This window comes from Buteo buteo, chromosome 27, assembly GCF_964188355.1.
Source record: "Buteo buteo chromosome 27, bButBut1.hap1.1, whole genome shotgun sequence".
In the NCBI taxonomy this organism is placed as follows: domain Eukaryota; kingdom Metazoa; phylum Chordata; class Aves; order Accipitriformes; family Accipitridae; genus Buteo; species Buteo buteo.
This window is the reverse complement of record NC_134197.1, coordinates 14,161,784-14,182,541: the sequence shown is the minus strand read 5'-3', so window position 1 is coordinate 14,182,541 and position 20,758 is coordinate 14,161,784. Positions and strand designations below refer to the sequence as shown.

The 20,758-nt window shown below is 40.9% G+C and overlaps 1 protein-coding gene across 2 annotated transcripts; it reads right to left on the bottom strand.

Moving 5' to 3' along the window:
• Positions 1–6,479: 6,479 nt before the first annotated feature.
• TMEM114 (transmembrane protein 114) lies at positions 6,480–19,986 on the bottom strand. 2 transcript variants are annotated; one of them, XM_075058543.1, is made up of 4 exons: positions 19,800–19,986; positions 18,632–18,712; positions 9,386–9,523; positions 6,480–6,712 (listed from the first exon to the last, which is right to left on the bottom strand). In XM_075058543.1, exons 1-4 carry the CDS (start codon positions 19,981–19,983, stop codon positions 6,480–6,482), a joined length of 636 nt encoding a protein of 211 aa, XP_074914644.1. In that variant the 5' UTR covers positions 19,984–19,986. The 2 variants fall into 2 exon arrangements, with proteins under 2 accessions (XP_074914644.1, XP_074914643.1); XM_075058542.1 differs by lacking the exon at positions 9,386–9,523 and having other exon boundaries at positions 19,800–19,983.
• Positions 19,987–20,758: the final 772 nt, after the last annotated feature.

Below are 20,758 nucleotides of genomic sequence, written 5' to 3'. Positions count from 1 at the left end.
AGCCAACTCCAAAAGGCTGTGGAAATAGGGACTCCTCCACAGTGCAATTCAGTTCAGTCTCTCTGTATGCTGCAGGCATTACATACAACATTAGCTTATAAATATTTGAGAAGGCCAGGTTGGATGGAGAAATATGTTAGCTCCTTCAGCAGCCAGATGTGTTGTCCAGAAGCATAAGCCATTAGCAAATGCCGTTCAGCTACTGGCAGACAAATTCTTTTCAACACCTAGGGAGCATTACACTGAGAGAATCCCAGCCTTCCATGACAAGTGTTTGCTTTGTCCTTGGCAAAAATGAAAACAGTAAAATAATGAGCCAAAAGCTCTTTGGGGAAGTGTCTACCATCCCTCCAACCCCAACCAAGCAGTCTTTCAGCTAGCTTTGAAATGAGTGGTATAAGCAGACTATCACAACGACTAAGACGCTACTTTTTAATACTTCACTGCTCATCAGCTCTGGTCTGCTCCAAATGAAATATTAAACCCAACAGCTTAAACCATCATGCAAATGGGACCAGGCTGTAGAGGTGGTGTTCTGAATAAATGCATTTTAATTCTCAAGAGTGGTGGGAGATGACTAGAGAGTATGAATACATTCAGTTGTAACAGCTTGGCTGATAAGGAGTAATTCATTAACTGATGATAACTTGTCTACTTACAGTCCCATATCCCTTCCTTTCTGATAGTTTTAAAAGTACTAACTTTAGTGCCTTGTCCTCAATGGTGATGGAACCTGAAAGGTTCCTGTGAGATCACAAAGATGGGTTTTCTTAGGCAATAGTGTGAGAAACTACATCACGCATAACAAGAGATTTCAATCTGTCAATGCCACTTTAGTTACGGTGGGGTATGGTGTTGCATCCATTCCTTCCTTTCCTGACTCCACATACCTGCAGATTGTTAACCAACTGCTGTTCATCTGTTTGGGGACTATAGTTCAGCGATGAAAGAACTATCCCCAAACAGTGTTCATCCAACACATAAGTTTAGCAACTTGATCCTGCACCACTGCAAAGAACTTCTTTTTACAGGAGATGCGTCTACCCTAGTAATTTGGCTTGGAAGAATTATAGATATATCTGAGTAGTCTATGCAGAGGTAAACTCATAGATCTGGAGTGGACAATGCTGCCACAGTTCCCAGAAACTAATAAATGTGAGAGGTTAGAGTTGGTCTCTTCTATTTGACAGTTGTTGCATAGTTTCACAATTCAACAATGTCTTGCTGAATCTCGCTGAAGTTGCTCAGCTCATACTGAGAGCAGAGCTTCCTGACTTTGTAGGAAAAAATGTTCTTATTGAGACACGGTAAAGAAATTAAGAGCCACAGAAAAATGTAGCATGCTCTTTCCTGCAGAAACCTTCTTAAATTTTCCGGACTGATCCTGAAGTCTGTCCTGTTCAATTGTTCAATTCTTAGACAGTCTGTCATATTCAGGAAATAAGCCAGGATATAAAGTTATTTATTTTTTTCTTATTATTTACATCCTCAGATATTCAATTTTATTAGTTTCAGCTTAATGGTTTTGACATTTATGCCACAAATGTAAACAAAAAACAATACTGGTTGATCTAATCAAAACATAACCATCAATAGAATGGCTATAGCATCTATCTCCTAAGAACAGAAGCAGTAAAACCTTTAAGAATGTTATGTGATTAATTTTTTTAAAAAACAGGGAAGGTTAACAGTACATTTCCCATCACTTGACATTTTAACTTAAGATGGGCAGTAGCTGGGATATGTTATTGACTCAGATTCAGCAGTTTCTAGATGAGATTCTCTGGGCTATAAAATACAGGAGCTAGGGCCTAGTGAGCATGACCGTATCCTCTGCTCTTCAAGCCATACAAGAAATGGTATATATGGAAAGGGTTTCTTTCCAAATACAGTCAACTGCTTAGTGTAGCCATGAGATGTCAGTAGAGACCACTGTTTCTGTGCAAACAATTATAAAACAGAAAAGGTCTCTCAAGTCAGAGCATTCAAACTAGGATTACTAGCAATACAAATGCCAAAGTGGGATGTGACCCAGTATACACTGCCACTGCTAATATGCATCCAAAGACCGAATGTGACAGTGATATGGCTGCTGAAAGGACTGGCAAAAAGGGAGGGAAAAGTTTGAGAGCCTAGTTAGGATTAAAGCCGATGTGTAAAACATAGGAGAACGCTATTAGAGTAAAACAGCGCTATAATGTTTTAGTAAGAGCAAAAAGATCTAGTTTTTTTGTAACATAACTAGAATGCAACCCAGTAGTTAAAGACCTGTAACCTAAAACAGGGATGGCTGAAACTTTGGGGGTTGAACCTGGCCTTCAAGGTAGTTTTGTCTGGTCTCCAAGAACATCTGACCAAATTTCCAGTGAATTTGCAATTGCTGGGCTAACAACTGTGCCCACTTAGCATACAAACTGGGAGTACTGAGGCACAGGGGAATCTCTCTTGAGCATGGATATACCAATTCTGGGGACAGTTTGATTTTCTAGTACAAAGCCAGAACATTCATTCTAAACTTTTTGGTCCTGAGCTGGGGCAATTTAGTCTGTTAATATGAAAATGACAGTCAGGAGGCCAAGGGAGGCCAAGTTTTTTACTGATATATCTTGGCTAACCATGAACTGCTTTGTTGCAAGGGATTTACAAAATGAACCAGAGAAAAGGATATCTGTATTTATGAAAGCTTAGATTTCCTTTCATTTGCAAAACAATGCAAAACAAGTGATAAAATTGGAGGCCAAGATTACTTGAGATCCCAAGATGTCAATCAAACTTGGGAAAAATCCAAGTCTTTTGGATCTGTCTCATGGGCCAGTTCCAGTTTTCCTTAACAGCTTCAGTGGACAGGCACTCCATGCCTTGCTGTGGTCACTTAGTGGAGAGGTTCTGGGCATATTCTGGCCCTCCCCCAGTGCTGACCCATCAGGCATGGACAGACCATGTCCTGTTTGGTCTCCAACCTACCATCCTTTTAAATTTGGAAGGAGGAAATTATGAAACACATGTGTCTGCATAGAATCAGTCAGGTCTACTGGCTTTGGCTCAGGGATCAGCAAATGTCTGAAGCTACTTTAACTGAAGCTGTGTCTGAAACAATAACGTCCCCTTGGTCATCAGGGGCGAGTATACAGAGACATCCAAGCTGCTCTGCAGGAGCCAGCTCAGGAACAGCACAGACCCAGACTGAATCTTTGTGGTTTCATGTCTACATTATATTCACAAGCATCTCCTTTAAATGTCTTGTATATCTGCAGTTTTTTCACCCTCAAGGATTTCTTTGACCTCCCCTATCCTTCTCTGCCATCCCTTGAGGAAGCCTTTAAATTAGTGACTAGTATTGGCCAGTAGCTCTGTGCACTCTACCTGCTCAAACAGTACTGCTCTGCTCAGTACATCTGGTTTTCTTCACTGTAAATGTGGCTAATTACCTATCAGTTTGCAATGCACCAGAAAGTAACGGGAACAGTCAGTGTCCTCATCTCAGTAACACATTTTGGGGAAAATACAGCAAAGAACTGAGTATTAAATAAACATTAGTTTCAGTAAGAGGAAGAAGCCGATAAGGTCACTTGTATCAAATTACGTAAAGTCCTTTCCTGGATGTTTTCTCTTTCTAGTTAATTCTTTAAAATGTTCAAGGCTTATTTGACTATTCCAAACCATCTTTTTTTTCTTTGTATTGAGAAGGAATTTCAGAGAAATTCAGGGGTTATACAAATATTCAGGAGCAGAAGATACTCTTTATTACCATTGTGCCAGATATTGCAGGAAGCCAGAATGAGAAATTTAGGAAAGCCATGGAAATGAGAACTGCTGTAATTCAATAACAGATTCATTGGCTTTCTAATTACATTTGATCACTAGAGTATTTTTTATTGTAGCTGCCTAAATATCTTATAAATATCTACCACATGTGACACAGACACTTCAAAAGCATCATATAAACTGTAGAATATATCTGCAGAAAAAGTTAAAGAAAAATATATATATTGGTTCTTCCACGTCTTAGTAAATAATTCCCAACTCTGAGATGTCATTTTATTTAATTTTACAACATCCAAAACCACTGTAAAATAACATCTGTAATAAATACTCAAAAAAACCCTCAGATTATATTTTACTGTTACAGCTTACAGTAATGTCTGAGTAACATCATACAAATTGTATTATAAATAGCTTCACCAGCACCAAAAAATAGAAATATTACATTTTACATAATTCATTTAAGCATATGGAATTTTGGCTACAAAGGATTTTTTTCTTACTTTTCTTATAAAGTTGATTTGGTATGCTTTAACTTGTAAAATGACACAATTACACAGTCCCAACATAAGGCAACATGGAACATATGTGAAAACCAATGTGGGAGCAAGTGAGAATTACAAAATTGTATTGGCTATTCACAGAATTTCTACTGCTCAGTCTATTCAGGATTTCTAGCCTTATTTCATTCTGATAACAAGCAAGGTCTGCCAACTAAGGTCTTAGACTGGGATTCAGCAACTCGGGTTTCATGTGACCTTGGACAGTTTTTCTGCCTCAGTTCTCCACTCACAGCACGGTAGTAATAATGTTTCCTTGTATCTCCAAAGACTGTAAGCTCTCGGAAGCTCCCTGCCACTATTTTTTGTAAAGTAATTGGTACTGTGGGACTAGATTAGAGCTGAGCTCGGTAAGAGTAAATGTGCAATCTTTAACACGAGACACAATGATAAAATTGTTCTGATATTTAACAGAGGTAGGTAAATGATGCCCTTTGCACTACTGGAGAAAGTACAATGGACTTGCCCAATGACACAGTGCGCCTTGCTGACACAGCTCCTGAGTCACAGTCTTGAACTATAATGTGCTGAATTCCTCCAGAAATACATGAACTAACAGAAATGTAGCAGAACTGTTAACACATTCAAGTCTTTATTGAAAACCACAGCAGTCAGGAAAATTTCTTCATTAGCTTCAGTGGGCACTGAAGTAAATTTTCTCTTAAATGCTATTACCCAGAGGAAAAACTAATAAAGAAAAACCAGATTTCTTGGCATCTGAGATGAAATTCAGGTATCCTGTGTGTTCAGCTTTACTCAGCAGTTTTCAGCACAAGTTAAACATATTCTAGCACAAAACATGTGCACAAATCTCATGAAAAGGAAGCATCATCAAAATTACTAAGAAGAACTGAGAAATGCATCATATACATCTTCTGCATTACAGAATTGAAAAAGCAGCTACTACTAAGCTGAAAGAGGTAAATATGTAGCCTGACCATCTGACAGATTGGGGCTGGCTACAGTAGTTATTAAAACATCTGGAAAAGCAGCTGTATCTTTCTCTTGCAGTACACTTACCATTGCACTGCACTTGAGAACTTTACCATCATAGTCACTACCATCTGCTGGATACTAATACCAAGTCATTCATAGTATCTAGGCCTTATATCCTTTCATTTTTATCACAGCACCAAAGCTAATTTTTAGAAAATGACTGATTTCTTCATTTTCACCCTATAAGTAATGATTTTAGGAAAGAGAACATGATGCTGTATCTCTCCTTAGACATTACACACAGCTGACATGGATTAGGCTTCTGGGGTTCTCTGGTTTCTCAAGTCATCCCATTTTTGTGTCTTGTCACAAAAAAATAGTGTGATTGTGGTACAGGAGAGAGGATGGCCTCTTTGGGGAGACATGAGGGAAAAGAAAGATCCAATAAATATGGAAGGTGTACACCAGAGTAAAGATTAATATTCACGTCACTAGATGTCCTAGCCATGCCCTAGTACTCGGGACTATCACTGGAGTTCTCCAAATAGTCTGCATTTCTTCCTATTCTTGATCTTTATTTTTTATTTTATTTTGGGCAACATAACAATGCTAAGTATGCAATATTAACTGAGGATATTTACACCTCACACTTGTTCCCTGGGTTCAGGTGTATACACATCATATATCCCTATGGTCCTCCAAAGGCAGCAGGAAGATCACATTACCTGCCACAAAGTAGTCATCTCAGAGCAGGTCTGCTGGTAGAGGCTGCCAACATGACTGGAATCCTTGGCATACTTATTAGGAGTCTCAGAGGAGAAACCAAAAGCTAAGTGGACCATGCATATTGGCCTGCAAGGCACTCTGAGGCACTTTGCTGGAACAGCAGAAAGGGGAAAAGCAAGCAAGAAATCTGCCTTGTTATAAACAATGAATGGAGATGTCTTAGGAGCTGCCAGCTGAAATTATTTTGGAAACACTAACACTGCAATGTACTTTCCTCTAAAGTCACAAGGGTTTTCTTATTGACAACACTTGAAATGTTTTGCTGATTTATCAGAATCTTCGTGTTTTATAGCTAACTGTGAGGAAAAGGCTTTACGGCAGCTGACAAGATACTCAGTCACAGCCTTGCCACTTTTATTACCCCTAGTGACCAGATGGACCCAGCAATCCACATTTCTAGGTTCCGCAGGGTTCTGTTGTTGCAATACCTGTTGTTCATAATGTCTGTTCACGTCGCCGTTTCAGACCCACAACTCTTGCTGCCAGGAGAAACACAGCCCCAGTGAGCACTTCTGCGACAAAGGAGATCCAGACTAGTGCCAGTGACCAGCCAAACCTGATGTCGATTTCTACCAGGACATCCTTACTCCTCAGGAGGCAGACAGCTTCTTCGAAGGCAGCAGCTGAATATGCAATATAGACACTGATCCCAGTAAGTGTAACAAGAGCTGGGAAAGAAAAACATATTCAGCTAGTTAGCATTCACTGCAGAAATTAAAAATAATTAATTGGATACCTCTTAAGGCTTCTTTGCCACTCATTCCTATCTACCCAGGCCAGATTACCAGTTAGGCTCTGTTTACCTTTGAAATCTAGTTGAGGCGGTTTTGGGGGGAAGGGTGAGAAGGAAGCAAAGGGAGGGTTATTTCTGTCCATTGAGTTTACTGTGTTCTCACTGTTAAATACTGAATCAAAATGTATAACAGCAAGCCTCCCACAATTAAAATTTCCTATGTCTTTTACAGATATCTAATGCATGTACATCTCTGTTTTCAATACTGTATTATAATGCATCCTGATTTCTCATTGCTGTGCACCACATACAGTTGTATACCTCTATGCAAGAAAGCCCATGGAGACAGAGATTCTTGCATTTCAGCTCAGTGACCTGAATTTAGGCTGTTTTCTAATTTTGAGTATCCTAAGTTTTCAGTGTTAAGTGTAAATGTGTTGGTCTTTACTGTCACCTCCCACCAAATGTTGTGGAGTCGTGACTGTTCTTCACTTCCAAATAATTAAGCCAAAGACATCCTTGGAGCAGACTAAAAATAAATTCATAAAGACACTCAAACAAAAAGCCAGATGTTTTCAGAATGAAAGGACTGTACAGAAGCTAGCAAACTTAGGGAATGGCACATCTAGCACAAGTACATGCTACATCCTGGGGCTGGTGTCTATGTCACTCAAAGGACATATATTAACTAAAGTCAAAACTTCACTGGATCAGTGGCAGAAAAGATGCAATAGAAAGGCCCTGGATTAACGGACTGTAGCCCAGGGAAAGTAGATACAGGACACTTGTAGGACAAGATAGTGTCTTATCTAATTCTGAGGGAGAAGAATTTTGGTCTGGCTTTCTGTTAAATGACAGTGTAAGTCTAGATGGCATTTTTGCCAGAAAGACAAGTTTGAGTACAGGCAAACCAAGATGGAAGAGTATTGGGTTATCCAACAGTCAAAATTCATACTCATATTCCTCATTTTAACCATGCTATGATGCCTGTACCTTATCCTAGTCCTCTGCAAGGGGGGGGAAAGAATCACTTTATACCTTTTGTCAGCAGAAATGGAAATGACTATTCTGTTAACATTTTCAACAAGGTATGCCAAGCTCTCTGATCCCCCTTAAATGTGGCCATATTTCAAAAAAATGGCAAAGCGTATAGCAAGTCCTGGGAGGTGGAACATATCAGTTCTGCTATTTTCCAAAAAACTCAGGTCTCCAGAATTGCATCATAAAATATTTCTTTCTGCTGAGACAGAACTATCTCATCAATACCGGACTCCATGAACTGGAATATCCTATAAAACTGCATGCCCATTATATACATCAAGCCTCGGTGCAGCTTGAACAGCTGAACAATACCGTCTGAGCGAGAGGAGGGTCTGGTCTCACACCAAAGGCCACCCTGCAGTCTGTTCACACTGTGCTGGGAAACAGCACTAGTTGCATCTTTAGAACACATTCAAGCACCCTTCTTCTAATACTGTCTTTGTGTTTTCTTTCCCTCTTTGCAACCCCAAGAAAGGCGCAGTAACCCACTCCTCGGTGGGATAATCATGCCTTGCACTTCACAGCTTTTTCATCTTTCACTTACTATTCAGAGTAGTTTTCAAATAGCTCTAAGCCTTTTTAGTGAATACAGCTTTCTGATGTTCTAAGGAAATAGAACTTACTTTTTTTTTGTAATGGGGGATGGTTGGTCTTTGTAAGATCATTTCAGACTAAAAAGGTCAGTCAAGACTTTGAGACAGCAGCATTTGTTTCCAGCCATCTCCTAGCATTTTCTTCCTAGCAACAGAACAGTATAATCAGGTGACGAAAGCCAATACTGATGATCCCCTTTTCTGTTGGGGAAAATTTCTGTTTCAAGTTACATTGTGAAACAGTACTGAAAATGTATTTGGAGAAGAAAAGGGAGTTTTTCTACTTTGACAGAATGTTTTTAGTTTTAATTCATAAATTACTTTCTAAAACACAGAGGTTTTGGTTACAGCAAAAATAATAGAAAACAAAATGTAAAAGAATTTTACTAGCTTCAAATTGAAATGTTACACTCCAACTAAAATAACTCTTTGTGGTTTCCTTTTGTTACCCACAGTTTAGGGAGACCACTGTAGTTCAAAACTAGCAGTGAAGCTAACCCAGGAATGCCTAGCAAGACCCTTTTCAGGAACTCAGTGCAAATGCCTTTGAAAAAATATCAGTTTTCTTAACAGTTGTAAGATCTGTGCAAGGCTATCGAACCCTATGCTTTACTAATTCCAAAGTCACCTCTCCGATACTCCATTACCCTGTCTGTAAAGAATTTGGGCACTGTGCTGAGAAGGTATTGAATCTTTTGCATTAATGGGCACAGGAAACACATAGTGTTCAAAGTATGACTCACTCCACAAGGATGTATGGTTGTGTGTGATTATTTGCCTTTTGTGACTATTAAGGGGCAGCTTTCTATTCCAGAATCCCGTCAGGAGCTGAGCAGACACCAAGTGAATGAACAGCAGCATTATTCTGAAAGCAAATTCTTGCTTAGCTTTTTTCGCCTGGAAGATAAAGTGATGTTTCCCAGATATAATCTCTTACTATTTACAACAGTTAAGCTGGGAGTTTGATATAGTACCTCCAAAAAGAAAAAGCAGTCCCGTCATTAGAAGCAGTAGGTAGGCCCTGGCAAGAATACTGATGAATCCAGTCATTCCTCCAAAAATCATCAATATCAGGCTGAGGGGCATCAGGATGACAAATGTTCCATGCATGTCTGAAGAAAAATGAAGAATGTTAATATTTTAATATTTTATTATGGTGGCATCGGATGTACTAATAATTATTGAGTGCAGGGCCCCTGATCAGTCTCACAGCCTTATTCTGTGCTACACAGACAAGGAGTTGGGCAATCTCTTGGGTTTTCAGTTTAAGCTGGCAGGACAAATATATGGTATGGAGAAAAATGTAACATACAGAGCAAGCCCTTCACACGATCACAGCCTGTGTTTCAAACAGAGACCACAAATAAAAAGGATATGTCTACATGGATATATTTAAGCAATTAAAATGTTTCAGATATTAAGCCTAGCTGGATAACAGGTCATACATTGTATATCAGGTAGTCACTGACAACCTTAATAAAAGGTAGCCCTGGTTATCTGAATCATACAGATCACAGTGCATGGCATTGTTCTGTTTGGGTGGTGGGATCCAGCAGATGCTTTGGATAAACTCTTTCTTTTCTGTCACATGTCCTCTGCTGAACCGATCTAGCAAATTGTTGACCTTTTCCTTTGTTGCAGCTGACCACCAACTAGAGGTAAATTTTCCCATCCAGCACTAATTCTGTGTCTGTCATTGTTTCCTACAGCAGTTTCACTAAGTACATTAACCATCCTGGTTGCTTCCTCCCATGCTAAATGTTTTACATTAGCCTTTCTTGATCCCTATAACATTTTAATAGCTGTGTAAACAGAGGGTTGCTATATATTTTTGCATATCACACTGGTTTTTTCCATCATAAACCATCTTTGTGTCATTGTTCCCTCTCATGCAATCTATCCACAATGTTCAACCCAACCTTTTCTAGAATAATAATCAAAAAAAAGTAATTCCGGGTTCCAGTATCAATTTATTTCATACCAGCGTGAAGTGCAGAGTTACTGAGAAAGGAAAACTTCAAATCCATTTTCTGAAGGGCTCTAGGCTTCAGTGTCTCATTTAATTTCACAGAGGAACAACAATACACCATTAGCTGGTTCCTAAGGAAAAGGAGTCAGTTAAGAGATCACGGTTTGTATGTGATCAGGTAATCAATTTTTTTAAGTCACTGTAACTGCCCACTGAATTGGAGGTACTCCACCCATCACTGGCTAAGGATCCAGCTTATCCTCTTCAATACCATTATAAAGATAAGACACAATCGTGTACATGATTCTATTCAGTTCTGGAACCTTGGAAGATTAGGAAAAGCCTGCATGGGATCAAGGCAGACACTTAATTTCTTTAATTGAGTGGAATGTGGTTTGAAGACATAATTATTTGTTACGTGTAGTACAGAAGATATTCACAAGGAAAAAGTTTTGGGAGGTGGGCCCATCGTTCTTCCATTGCTGTTTATTTATGCTGGTATTATATTCTCATATTTAGACCCACATATGCCCACATCAGGATCAGTTGATGCTCAGAAAGCATGAATTCAGCATTCTGCATGGAAGGGAGCACTTTCTCTCCTTGCTTCTAAATCTGAGCGTACTGCCTCAGCTTTCTTTCAGCAAAACTGGCCATGGCTGCTGTTGATGGCTAAGAAACCCAAACCTATAGCAATTCTCAGACGCTAACAGTCAAATCAATCTTCAACTTCCTGTGTATAAACCAGTATGTCAAAACTGTTTGCAAATCTTAGTTGAATACCAAGAGGAGAAATAGCCATGGAACTTAGGTCAGGAGTTAGAATTGGTTGTCAGGGATGTGATGCGACATGATGTGACAGAATAGAGATTTGGCACACAATTTAGTTCTCATATTCTAGAGAGGCAGCAGGAACAGGCTAGTCTTCTCCCTGTTTGTGCTTCCTGAGTGTATTAAGTCTGATTTTGATTCCCTACCATTTTGACATCCATGTGTCCTCTTAGATTTGGTCTTGCATTGTCCTGGTTTCAGCTGGGATAGAGTTCATTTTCTTTCTATTAGCTGGTATAGTTATGTTTTGGGTTCAGAATGAGAAGAATGTTGATAACACACTGATGTTTCCAGTTGTTGCCAAGTAGTGTTTAGACTAAGTCAAGGATTTTTCAGCTTCTCATGCCCAGCCAGCGAGAAAGCTGGAGGGGTACAAGGGGTTGGCACAGGACAGAGCCAGGGCACCTGACCCAAACTGGCCAATAGGGTATTCCATACCATGTGATGTCATGCCCAGTATATAAACTGGGGGGAGTTTGCCGGGGGGGATCACTGCTCAGGAACTAACTGGGCACTGGTTGGTGAGTGGTGAGCAATTGCATTATGCATCACTTGTTTTGTATATGCCAATTCTTTTTTTATTATTGTTTTTATTAATGATTTCTTCCTTTCTGTTCTACTAAACAGTTCTAATCTCAACCCACCAGTTTTACCTTTTTTTTTTTCCAATTCTCTCCCCATCCCACTGGGTTGGAGGGGGAGTGAGTGAGCGGCTGTGTGGTGCTTAGTTACCAGACCGGGGTTAAACCACGACATGCATGTAAGAGGTGAAAAGGCCTTGAGGGGATAAAATCTGATGCAATTAATATTTTAAAAGTAAGAATGTAAGAAGGGTGCAACTCTGTCCTCAGACCTGGCTTTGCTGGAGGGAAGAAACATAAACAAGCTCATCACTGACCTGTGCTTTGTGATTTTCCAGGTGTCCCTCATGAGTCAAAGTTGCTGTTAACAAACTATACCTCAGGACAGTAGCACTAACAGTTGCTATTTCTTTGACTTTCCTTTTCAGGGTGTGATTTCAGCTACTGCAGCTAGGACTGTAACCTTAGCCAGGACAAGCGCGGATAAAGACGATAAGGCTCTGAATGTAACCTTTTGAAGCCAAGGGAAAACAAAACCATACCAGAGTATTCTCCTGGGGAGTGTCATAGATTACATTAATGATCTGGGACAGTTGCATGCAACATCAGAATAACTCTGATTTTTATGCCCTCTTCAGTGAAAATACAGGTTTTAGGGATATCTCAGCTGAAACCCACAAATCCCACTGTGACAGAGCCTTACTTTTCCTACACACAGCTGGGATCACATTTCACATGAATCACCTGCAGCTTTTTTAAAATCAAATATCTGATGGATTGTATTTGGTTAAACAGCACTTTTATCACCTCCAGTGTTCTAGTTCAATACCTAATACCCATTTGTCCTTCTTCTATGAAATCTGCAACTGCCTGGGAAACTTATTCTAAAATGCTGCCATGGAAACCACTCAGGAATCTGAATTCATGCGTCTGGCATATGATATTATGTCATTATATTGCTTGATTAGAGGGACAGAATTAGTTTATAGAAGGACATGACTTAAAATATCTTTACTGTGTTTGTCTTCAGTAATCATGTGTAAAAGAAGTTAAAACATTAATTTTGCTGTAATTTTAGTGGGTTTTAGGTTGTGTTGTAATACATATTTATGCATTATTATACATATGTCTTCATTTTGATGAAATTAATCTAGTATTGAAACAAAACCAACCTAAGCATTTTGCACAAGAGGAGGTATGTGCACTTTCTTATAAAACAGAATTGTTTCCCACATTTATTTCTCAACACCTGAGTTCCCTGTCAGTCCAACATGAAAGCCCCAATAGTTTAATCTTGAAAATACTGAAACAAACTGATGAACATTTTAAAAATGCTCCAGTTTTTTTGTGGCAAAAAATACTTTAATTGCTTGATCTGAGTTAATGAAGTTTTACATCAGCTAGCCAAAGCTGTTTCAACTAGAGGTCTGACCAAATGTCTGTAAGATTGACATCTGCAGTGTGTGTCCAGATCTGTGAATTTGGCAGACATTTCTAAATTACCACCTAACACAGTTGTTGACGAGTTGTTTGTAACAGAAATCTGTGGAATGAACTAGAAAAATTGAATGGTGTCAAAAGTAGCCAACTGCAGGTCTAGCAGTTTTGTTAATCATCTCCTGTTAACATGCTGGAGCTTAATTGTTTCAAACTAACATTGGTTTTGTTTGCACAGCTTGTAATAGCAAATAGTCTCTAGAAATCTGTAATAGTCACCTCATCAGAAATATTCCAAATGGCAGCAGCTCAGAAGAGCTTAATTAAGGACCTGTTTATCTTCCCCAGCAGTAACTAAATAGCCAGTTATAAAGACAAAGGACTAGCTGAAACAGAATGCTGGCAGTAGCTAAAACCAGTGGGGCTGCTCTGGAAAGACTTGGCAAAGCCAGGAAGAAACAGTGCGCTGAGAAAGCCTGACCTGCTTGCAAGGAAGGAAAGAAGGAAACAACAGAGAAACAACGAGCAACAGAAAAGAACTGCTGTCTGTGTCTAATTGTGAGACTTCTGGGCTTGAACCCCAGGGACACGAAGGCCTGGATTCCTTCCTGTTCAGTAGAGAAAAGATGATGCTGGAGGAGAGCTCACAGGGTTAGAGTACCCCAGGATAATTAGCTAAGCTCCGGACTTTGTGTTACACATTTTGGCTTTGTGCTCTTCTTACGCAACAAGTCTCTAAACTAAACTGGAAGACAAATTATAGACAGTAGAAATAAAATTACGCTAGACTTGGTATAGGTGCGCACTGATGAAAACCTTCAATACTAGGAATGGGTAGAATGATACACTGTGGTTCACGTTCTATGGCTATGATACCAATTAATTTGAAAATGAGAACATTCATCAGAAGTTGTCACTCATTAGGTCTCAGCTGCAGTGATGCTAAAGTTATCTCATATTTCTGTATATATTTATTGTAATATCTACTGTAAGTACCAAAGCAAATGTTCACTGGAACCTCTTTGAAGGACCACTGCACTGTTGCTCAGAAACAAAGCAGATCCGTTTAGGTATACACCTACCGTATCAATTACATTAGAATTTCTATGTACATCATTTGGGTCTTATTTCATTTGGCCTCTGAACTGGCTCTTGCCAGGTATTCCAGCCCTAGCTGCTTCCTTCTGATAACTTAAAATCAAAAGGAAAAAATTGTGAAGAACTGTAAATCAGCCAGGAAAAATATAATGGGAGCCAGAGAATTAGGCATTCTGGGATTGTAACATCATAAACATGCAACTCAGTAAAAATGAAGCAGGTCCATAAAGAGTGGGGAGAAGTGTGAAAGCACCTGGTTAGTGACTGTTGCAGGGTCCACATGCTGCAAGGAAATCCAGTCTAGTTTAACTGTACTATTAAACTAATTCTGTTGATGAAGAAACCAAGGTAGCTGTTACATTATAAAAACTGAGGTATCAGTAACTGCCCTTACTGCAAAGATTTGTTTCCCTACAAGAAGCACTAACTTTCCTGCAGTCTCATGGTTCCAGCTATATTGATGTCTAAAAAAAAAAAAAATAAAAATACTCTGGGGAGAATAATTTAAGCAGTTGTGCATGGGCAGCTGCACACTCCAGTCTCGGTTTTATAACAAGAAAAACATTTTCTTCCAGCCATATATAAGTGGAAACCACATCCATTAACTGATCATCTCTGGAAGGCTCATGAATAGAGGACAGCACTAAAAAGTGACTTGTAACAGAAAATCAATCACTGGCCATGATGTTCATATTACTAATAAAAAATCAGGATTGTCAGAGGCTTAATCATACCTTGTAGGTACCTAACGCAGCTGGTTCGTGTGTCAGGGGCAAACTAGGCAGCCATTAAGAAATAACAGTAGTTCCTCTCATGTTATTTTTCATAACACTAGTCCCAGCTCTGCAGTGTAGATGGGACCCCGCACCAGTTTGGGGTGCAAAGCTAAGATTCAGGAAAAATTATCTGTTTTGTAATTTTGCATCTGTTTGCACTTTTGGACCAAAATGGCCTCTTACATTTTGGCCAAATAACACATATAGATGTTGCTCAGGTGTGCCAAAAGAAAAAAAAGAAAAAGAAAAAAGCTTTGTGGCAACTTGGTTTTAAAATATAAGAGGAGGGGGGGAAGTCACACAAAAAACCCTCCACATTTTAAAAAATTTCACCATGCTTTGAAAAAACCTTAGCCACAGCTTTCTAGGATCAGCAAATCATGTAACATTTAGTTCAGAAGAATGTAGATGCAAGTAATTTTTATGTTACCCAGCAGGGGTCACTATCCAGCCATAACTGAGACACATAGGAGCAGGTTACTTGAGTTTCCAAAAAGTAGAAGAGTTTTGACAGGATACATTAGTATCCAGCAAACACATTACTTTCTTCTTTTGACAGCTCATCTGTCCTGAAAGAAGTACTTGGACCAAGTCCAGAGTACAAACTGATTTTGATTAGAATTATTTACAAAATTGTTCATTTTGCAGGGACTACACTGATGTTGTCTTTAGCTAAATCTATACTGATTTACTAATTATTAACAACATAGACTTTGGCAAATGAAAAACATCTCTATTAGAAAAATGCCCAAGAGTAACCTTTTCCCAATGTAACTTGTTCGGTTTTGGTTTGGGTTGGTTTTTTTCTGAAAGAAATTATTTTACAAAGCTGCAACTCTTGAGGAAAATTTTTCAGTAGACACTGCCATTCCTTCTACGCACCAACGTCCCCCTCTTTGTATGTGATCCTCAACATTTAGATGTGATTTTGAATGTTATGTTTCTTCTACCAGAAAACGGCAAAGCTGCTCAGAACTCCTGATGCAGCTTCCTTTCAAGCCAGAGTGACATTCTTCTTCTACCATTTAGTGAGAGATGGATTCAGCTCATCATGAAAAAAAGTTGCTCTTTCTGCTTGTCTTTCATAGCTGGCACAGGAGAACACACGGCAAGACAAGATATCTGGGGTGACTTTGCTGACAGATTTCAGTTTTAAAGGTGACTTTCAGAGGACTATCTTTAATCCTCGTGGTTCACCAAGAGACCTTAATAACTGTCTAAATGTGAAAAGTGACACTTTCATTTTAATCCTGTATGGGACAGTGGAAAATATGCATCTCCAGTAAAAAAAAAAAAACATTGTAAAATGCAGAAATTTCAGAAAAGCTAGTGGTAGGTAGTCTAGCGGTATATTTCTTTAGACAATAGCTGATGTTTTAAACAAATACATAACCATGCCATAATGCAATCTATAGTAGGAAAATGTTTTATACATTGTGGGTTTGAGGGAGAGAGAGGGTATACACCATATATTCAGCTGGAGGGAGAGGTAAGAAAAGAAATGGAAGCTTAATGTACAGGAGAAAGCATGCTTGTGCCTAATCCATTAGAAAAATTGCTCAAGAGTATTCCTATGATGTGAAAATACATCATACTCTCAGGCTTAACAAGACCTAGATTGATTGCCTGAGTAATATTGCTGGTAGCACAGAACTTTAACTTGTACACCCAATTTTTTTAATTTGCCAGGAACTGTATTTGAAGTACGCAATAAGCCTAAAAGGAATCTGCTGGGGATGAATAGGAGAGAGATTGGAAATGTGGAGGGAGGGAATGTGAAGGTTTTTCATTCTCTAATGAAGGGTTTGTCTTCTGGCAGTGACCAGCACTTCTGTTTCCAGTTAGACCCAGCAATTTGCACTCAGTTATAGGCCTTCTCCCATCTTTTTGGCACTTGTGTCTGGTTAAGACATGCCAGCAAGAGTATGGGAACTCTGAAGAATGGGGAACAGGATTCCTGATGTGTTACTTAAGTGCCTGCATTAGGAGACAGCCCTTCTAAATCTTTTTAGCAATAATCAGCAAGAAACACGTTTGATGTTGCCAGAGCTCCTGAAATTCAGTCTGCCAATCAAACAGTGAGAAATATGGGTGTACAGCTAGACAGAATGAGATCAATTCCATGTGAATGTGCCTCACACAGACACCTGCACAGGCACACACAGAGCAAAAAGTAATTTTCTGAAGTAACTGATTAAAGCTGTGCAATTAGCCTGTTTGCCCCATATAGCAACACGTGAAGAAATTACTGTAACTACACTGGAATCCACGATCCCAGAATTGTCCTCTAAAATTCTAGTTAGAATGTGTTGTAGATGAAGACGAATGTTCAACCTGATCTGCCTAAATATGCTTCAGTGACCACAGTCAGAAAATATTTAAGAAGTGTAAGGCTGAAGTAGAAGGTAATATCTCAGTACTTAACAAACCTACACATCACTTAGAAATATCTATATTTCCTACAAGTAAGAAGTACTGACAAGGCACTTCCTATGTTTAGCTGCTATTGCTGTGGGTCTGAAACTGCATTGAAGCTGAACACCTAAAATATCAAAAAGTTCACTCTAGAGCATTCTAATCAAACCTCGTAGGTTCTTCCAATGAAAGTATCTTTGATTTCTTATCATTTTTAGGCGGACAACACCTGCTTATAATAAAATCTGCAAGTGAAATGTTTTGTTAGACTAACCAATGCAGTAAGAAAAAATGAATGAGCTTTGGGGCACATGAGTCTTAACTGGGACCCCAAGCTGCTTTGTTTTTCTAAAACACAGGACAAATGCATATGTTCCGCTTGCAAGGGGAAAACAGCCAGAGTCAGAGAGGAGATGTAAGCAAATACAAAATTAAAAAAAAAGCAAACCCATATACAAGCATGTATGAGCAAAGCATTGTGCAGAATATGATGCAAAGAAGTGAAATTATCTTTTAGGAGAAGCCTAAAAGTATTTGAAAATGTTTAGTTTGGACTTCCTGAAAACATTGTCATTGACAAATGAATCTAAAGAAAAAGAAGCAAATACTAACCAACGCAGTTAGAAACTTAAAGTAATCTTTTTGAACACAAAGATTTTGAAGACTCCTTTTAGTCATTGATTTATTTTCTTAAATGCCCACATACTTAAGGTTTTTTTCAGTGCAAGGAATCTCACTGAAAGGGTAGATAAGTAGCTGTCTTAAAGAGTAATTGAAATGTGTGCTCAAGCATTTTCAGTGATCAAACTCTTTTGAAGAGATTTTGAACATTTTTGCCTTTTATTTTTAACAATTGTGTACCTTCCTGAGCCATTCCAGGTAGAAACATCTTGTTCCTGTGGAAGAAATTAGCTGAACTTGACATCAAATAGATGGTCATTTTCAACAGCAATCCCACTTAAAGACCACATGCAGTGACAAATATTGTACAAAAGCAGAGTCAAAACACTATCTCAAAGAGCTCCCCCTCGGAATGAGAAAAGGAACTTGTAAGTGGACAAGGAGGGAGGGAAGGATGGATGAAACTATAGAAATAATATAAAAGTTACTCACACAAAAGCTGTCTGTGTGAATCGGTGATGTTTGCATTCTCGTGCCAGAAGGGATTAATCAAAGGGTAACATTCACTCCTCACTAACAGGGAAGGGAAAAAACAATGAGAAAAAATTACACTATATCTTATTGCAGTAGATCCTCTGTTTTTTTCTTTTTGCATGTACATATAAGTCATATAATATTACCTGCTTTAAAAAACAGTCATTCCTAGGTAGGGAAGGAAAGGAGGGGCTTTTTGCTACCCAGCATTGGCCAGCTTCTGCTCCCATGGGGCCTGACCACTGAAGTCAAGAGGGAAACATCTGCTCATCTCAGTGGGGCTCAGGGCACAGCAAAGGGGAGAATTCCTTTAACCTGCTCCTTCTCCCCTGCTCCACTGGAAGTAACATCCTTTCTTGCCTATGATGAACACTACTTACTGCTTGTTCTTAATGGTGGAATCAAAACCAAAAGTAATATGCCTGGCACACAAGTTAAACTAAATGGGGAAAATCCTGTAAAATCCAGGTAGGATTTATGGATCTTTCATTAAAATCCAGAACTGTGAAACACCAAGCAGGATCAAATGCAGTACAATTACTTGGTGAACCCGGTAAGTCTTTAGTCACTTACCTTTAGTTAGCATGGGATTAAGTTAACTTTGTTTATATTATTTAAAGAGATACACTTCAAACTAATAATATTTATATTGATATCGCTTATATTAATATTACTTATGTATGTAAACTAGACATTGTTTAATATTCTTGATGTTATTATTTACCATTTTAATGGCTTTAACCCAGAGCTGTCGCCCCGTAATTCCCCCCGAGTCAAATGAAGAGACATCTCCCTCCTTCTAAACGGTTAACGTTTATTGAATTACTTTGAATTAAAAGTCGATGTAAAATCGGGTTACAGTAGCCGAAAATTGGCCATCCCCACGCCTCCTCGGGCAAGCCACCTCCTGCCGATACTGGACAAAGGCTGGAGGGCAGCGGGCTGCTCCTCCGAGCACGCACAGCCCGGACAAGGAGCGACCGCGACCGCGACCGCGACCGCCTGCTGCGGCCCCTCCGCTGCCACGGGCCGGAGCTGCCGCCGCCGCCCCCCGCGGCCGGGAAGAGTCGAAGCCCGCGGCCACCCCGCCCTGCCGGACACGCGTGGGACCCGCCGCGCCACTCACCGCGGCAGGTCCGCCACAGACCCGAGTGCGAGCTGAGGGCGTCCGTGCCGTTACGGGACGCCTCCAGCCTGGAGGCATCGATGATGTACCAGAAGTCCGTCGCGATGGCCACCACGAGGAAGACGAAGCTTGACGCTCCCACCAGGGCCACGAAGAGGGAGAGGACGCCCAAGTTAACCTTCATGCCGCCGGCCGCCGCCGCCGCCGCCCCGCCTCGGCGAGACCCGGCGGCCTCGCCTCGCCTCGCCTCGCCTCGCCGGGCCGGGGCCGGGCCGGGCCAGCGGGACCCGCCGCAGGGAGCCCGCCTCGAGCCCCGCCTCGAGCCCCGCCCCGGCCGCGCGGCACGGAGCCGGGGGGTGAGGGGGACCGTCTGTCTCCCTTCGCGCCTCAGCCCGCCGCCGGGCGGAGCGGGGACCCCGCGTCCCGCCGCAACGCCCCGGCCGCGGCCCCGGCCCCGGCCCCGGCCCCGGCCCCGGCCCCGGCCCCGGCCCCGCGGTGCTCCCCGGGGCGCGGGCGGGCCCTGCTCCCGGCCCGGCCCCGGCCCCGCTCGGTTCGCTTTCCCGCCCGGCCTGTCAGCCACGGCCGCCGGCCTTGCGCTCTCCCCGAAGGTCTGTGGATGGGGGGGCTGTGGGGAGCGGGGCGCTGAGCCCTGCGCCCCTGGGCACGGGTGGGGCAGCCCTGGAAGACAAGGCTGCCTTCCTAGAAAGGGAGACCCGTCAGGAAATACGGGCAGGGGGGCATCCGGATAGCTTAGGTGGCTTTGAAACTCTCGGGACGGTCTCTCCTCAGAAGGACAAAGGCTTCCTTGTTCCAAACACCACTGTCCCTGAGGAGAGGGGCGAGCAGAAGCCAGGCTCTGGGGACCAGTAACAGGGCGGGTGTTTTTACTGCCTTTCTGTTGTTGTCTGTATTTACAAGAGATTTCCTCGTGTTCTTTGCCTTCCAGATGCTGACCTCGG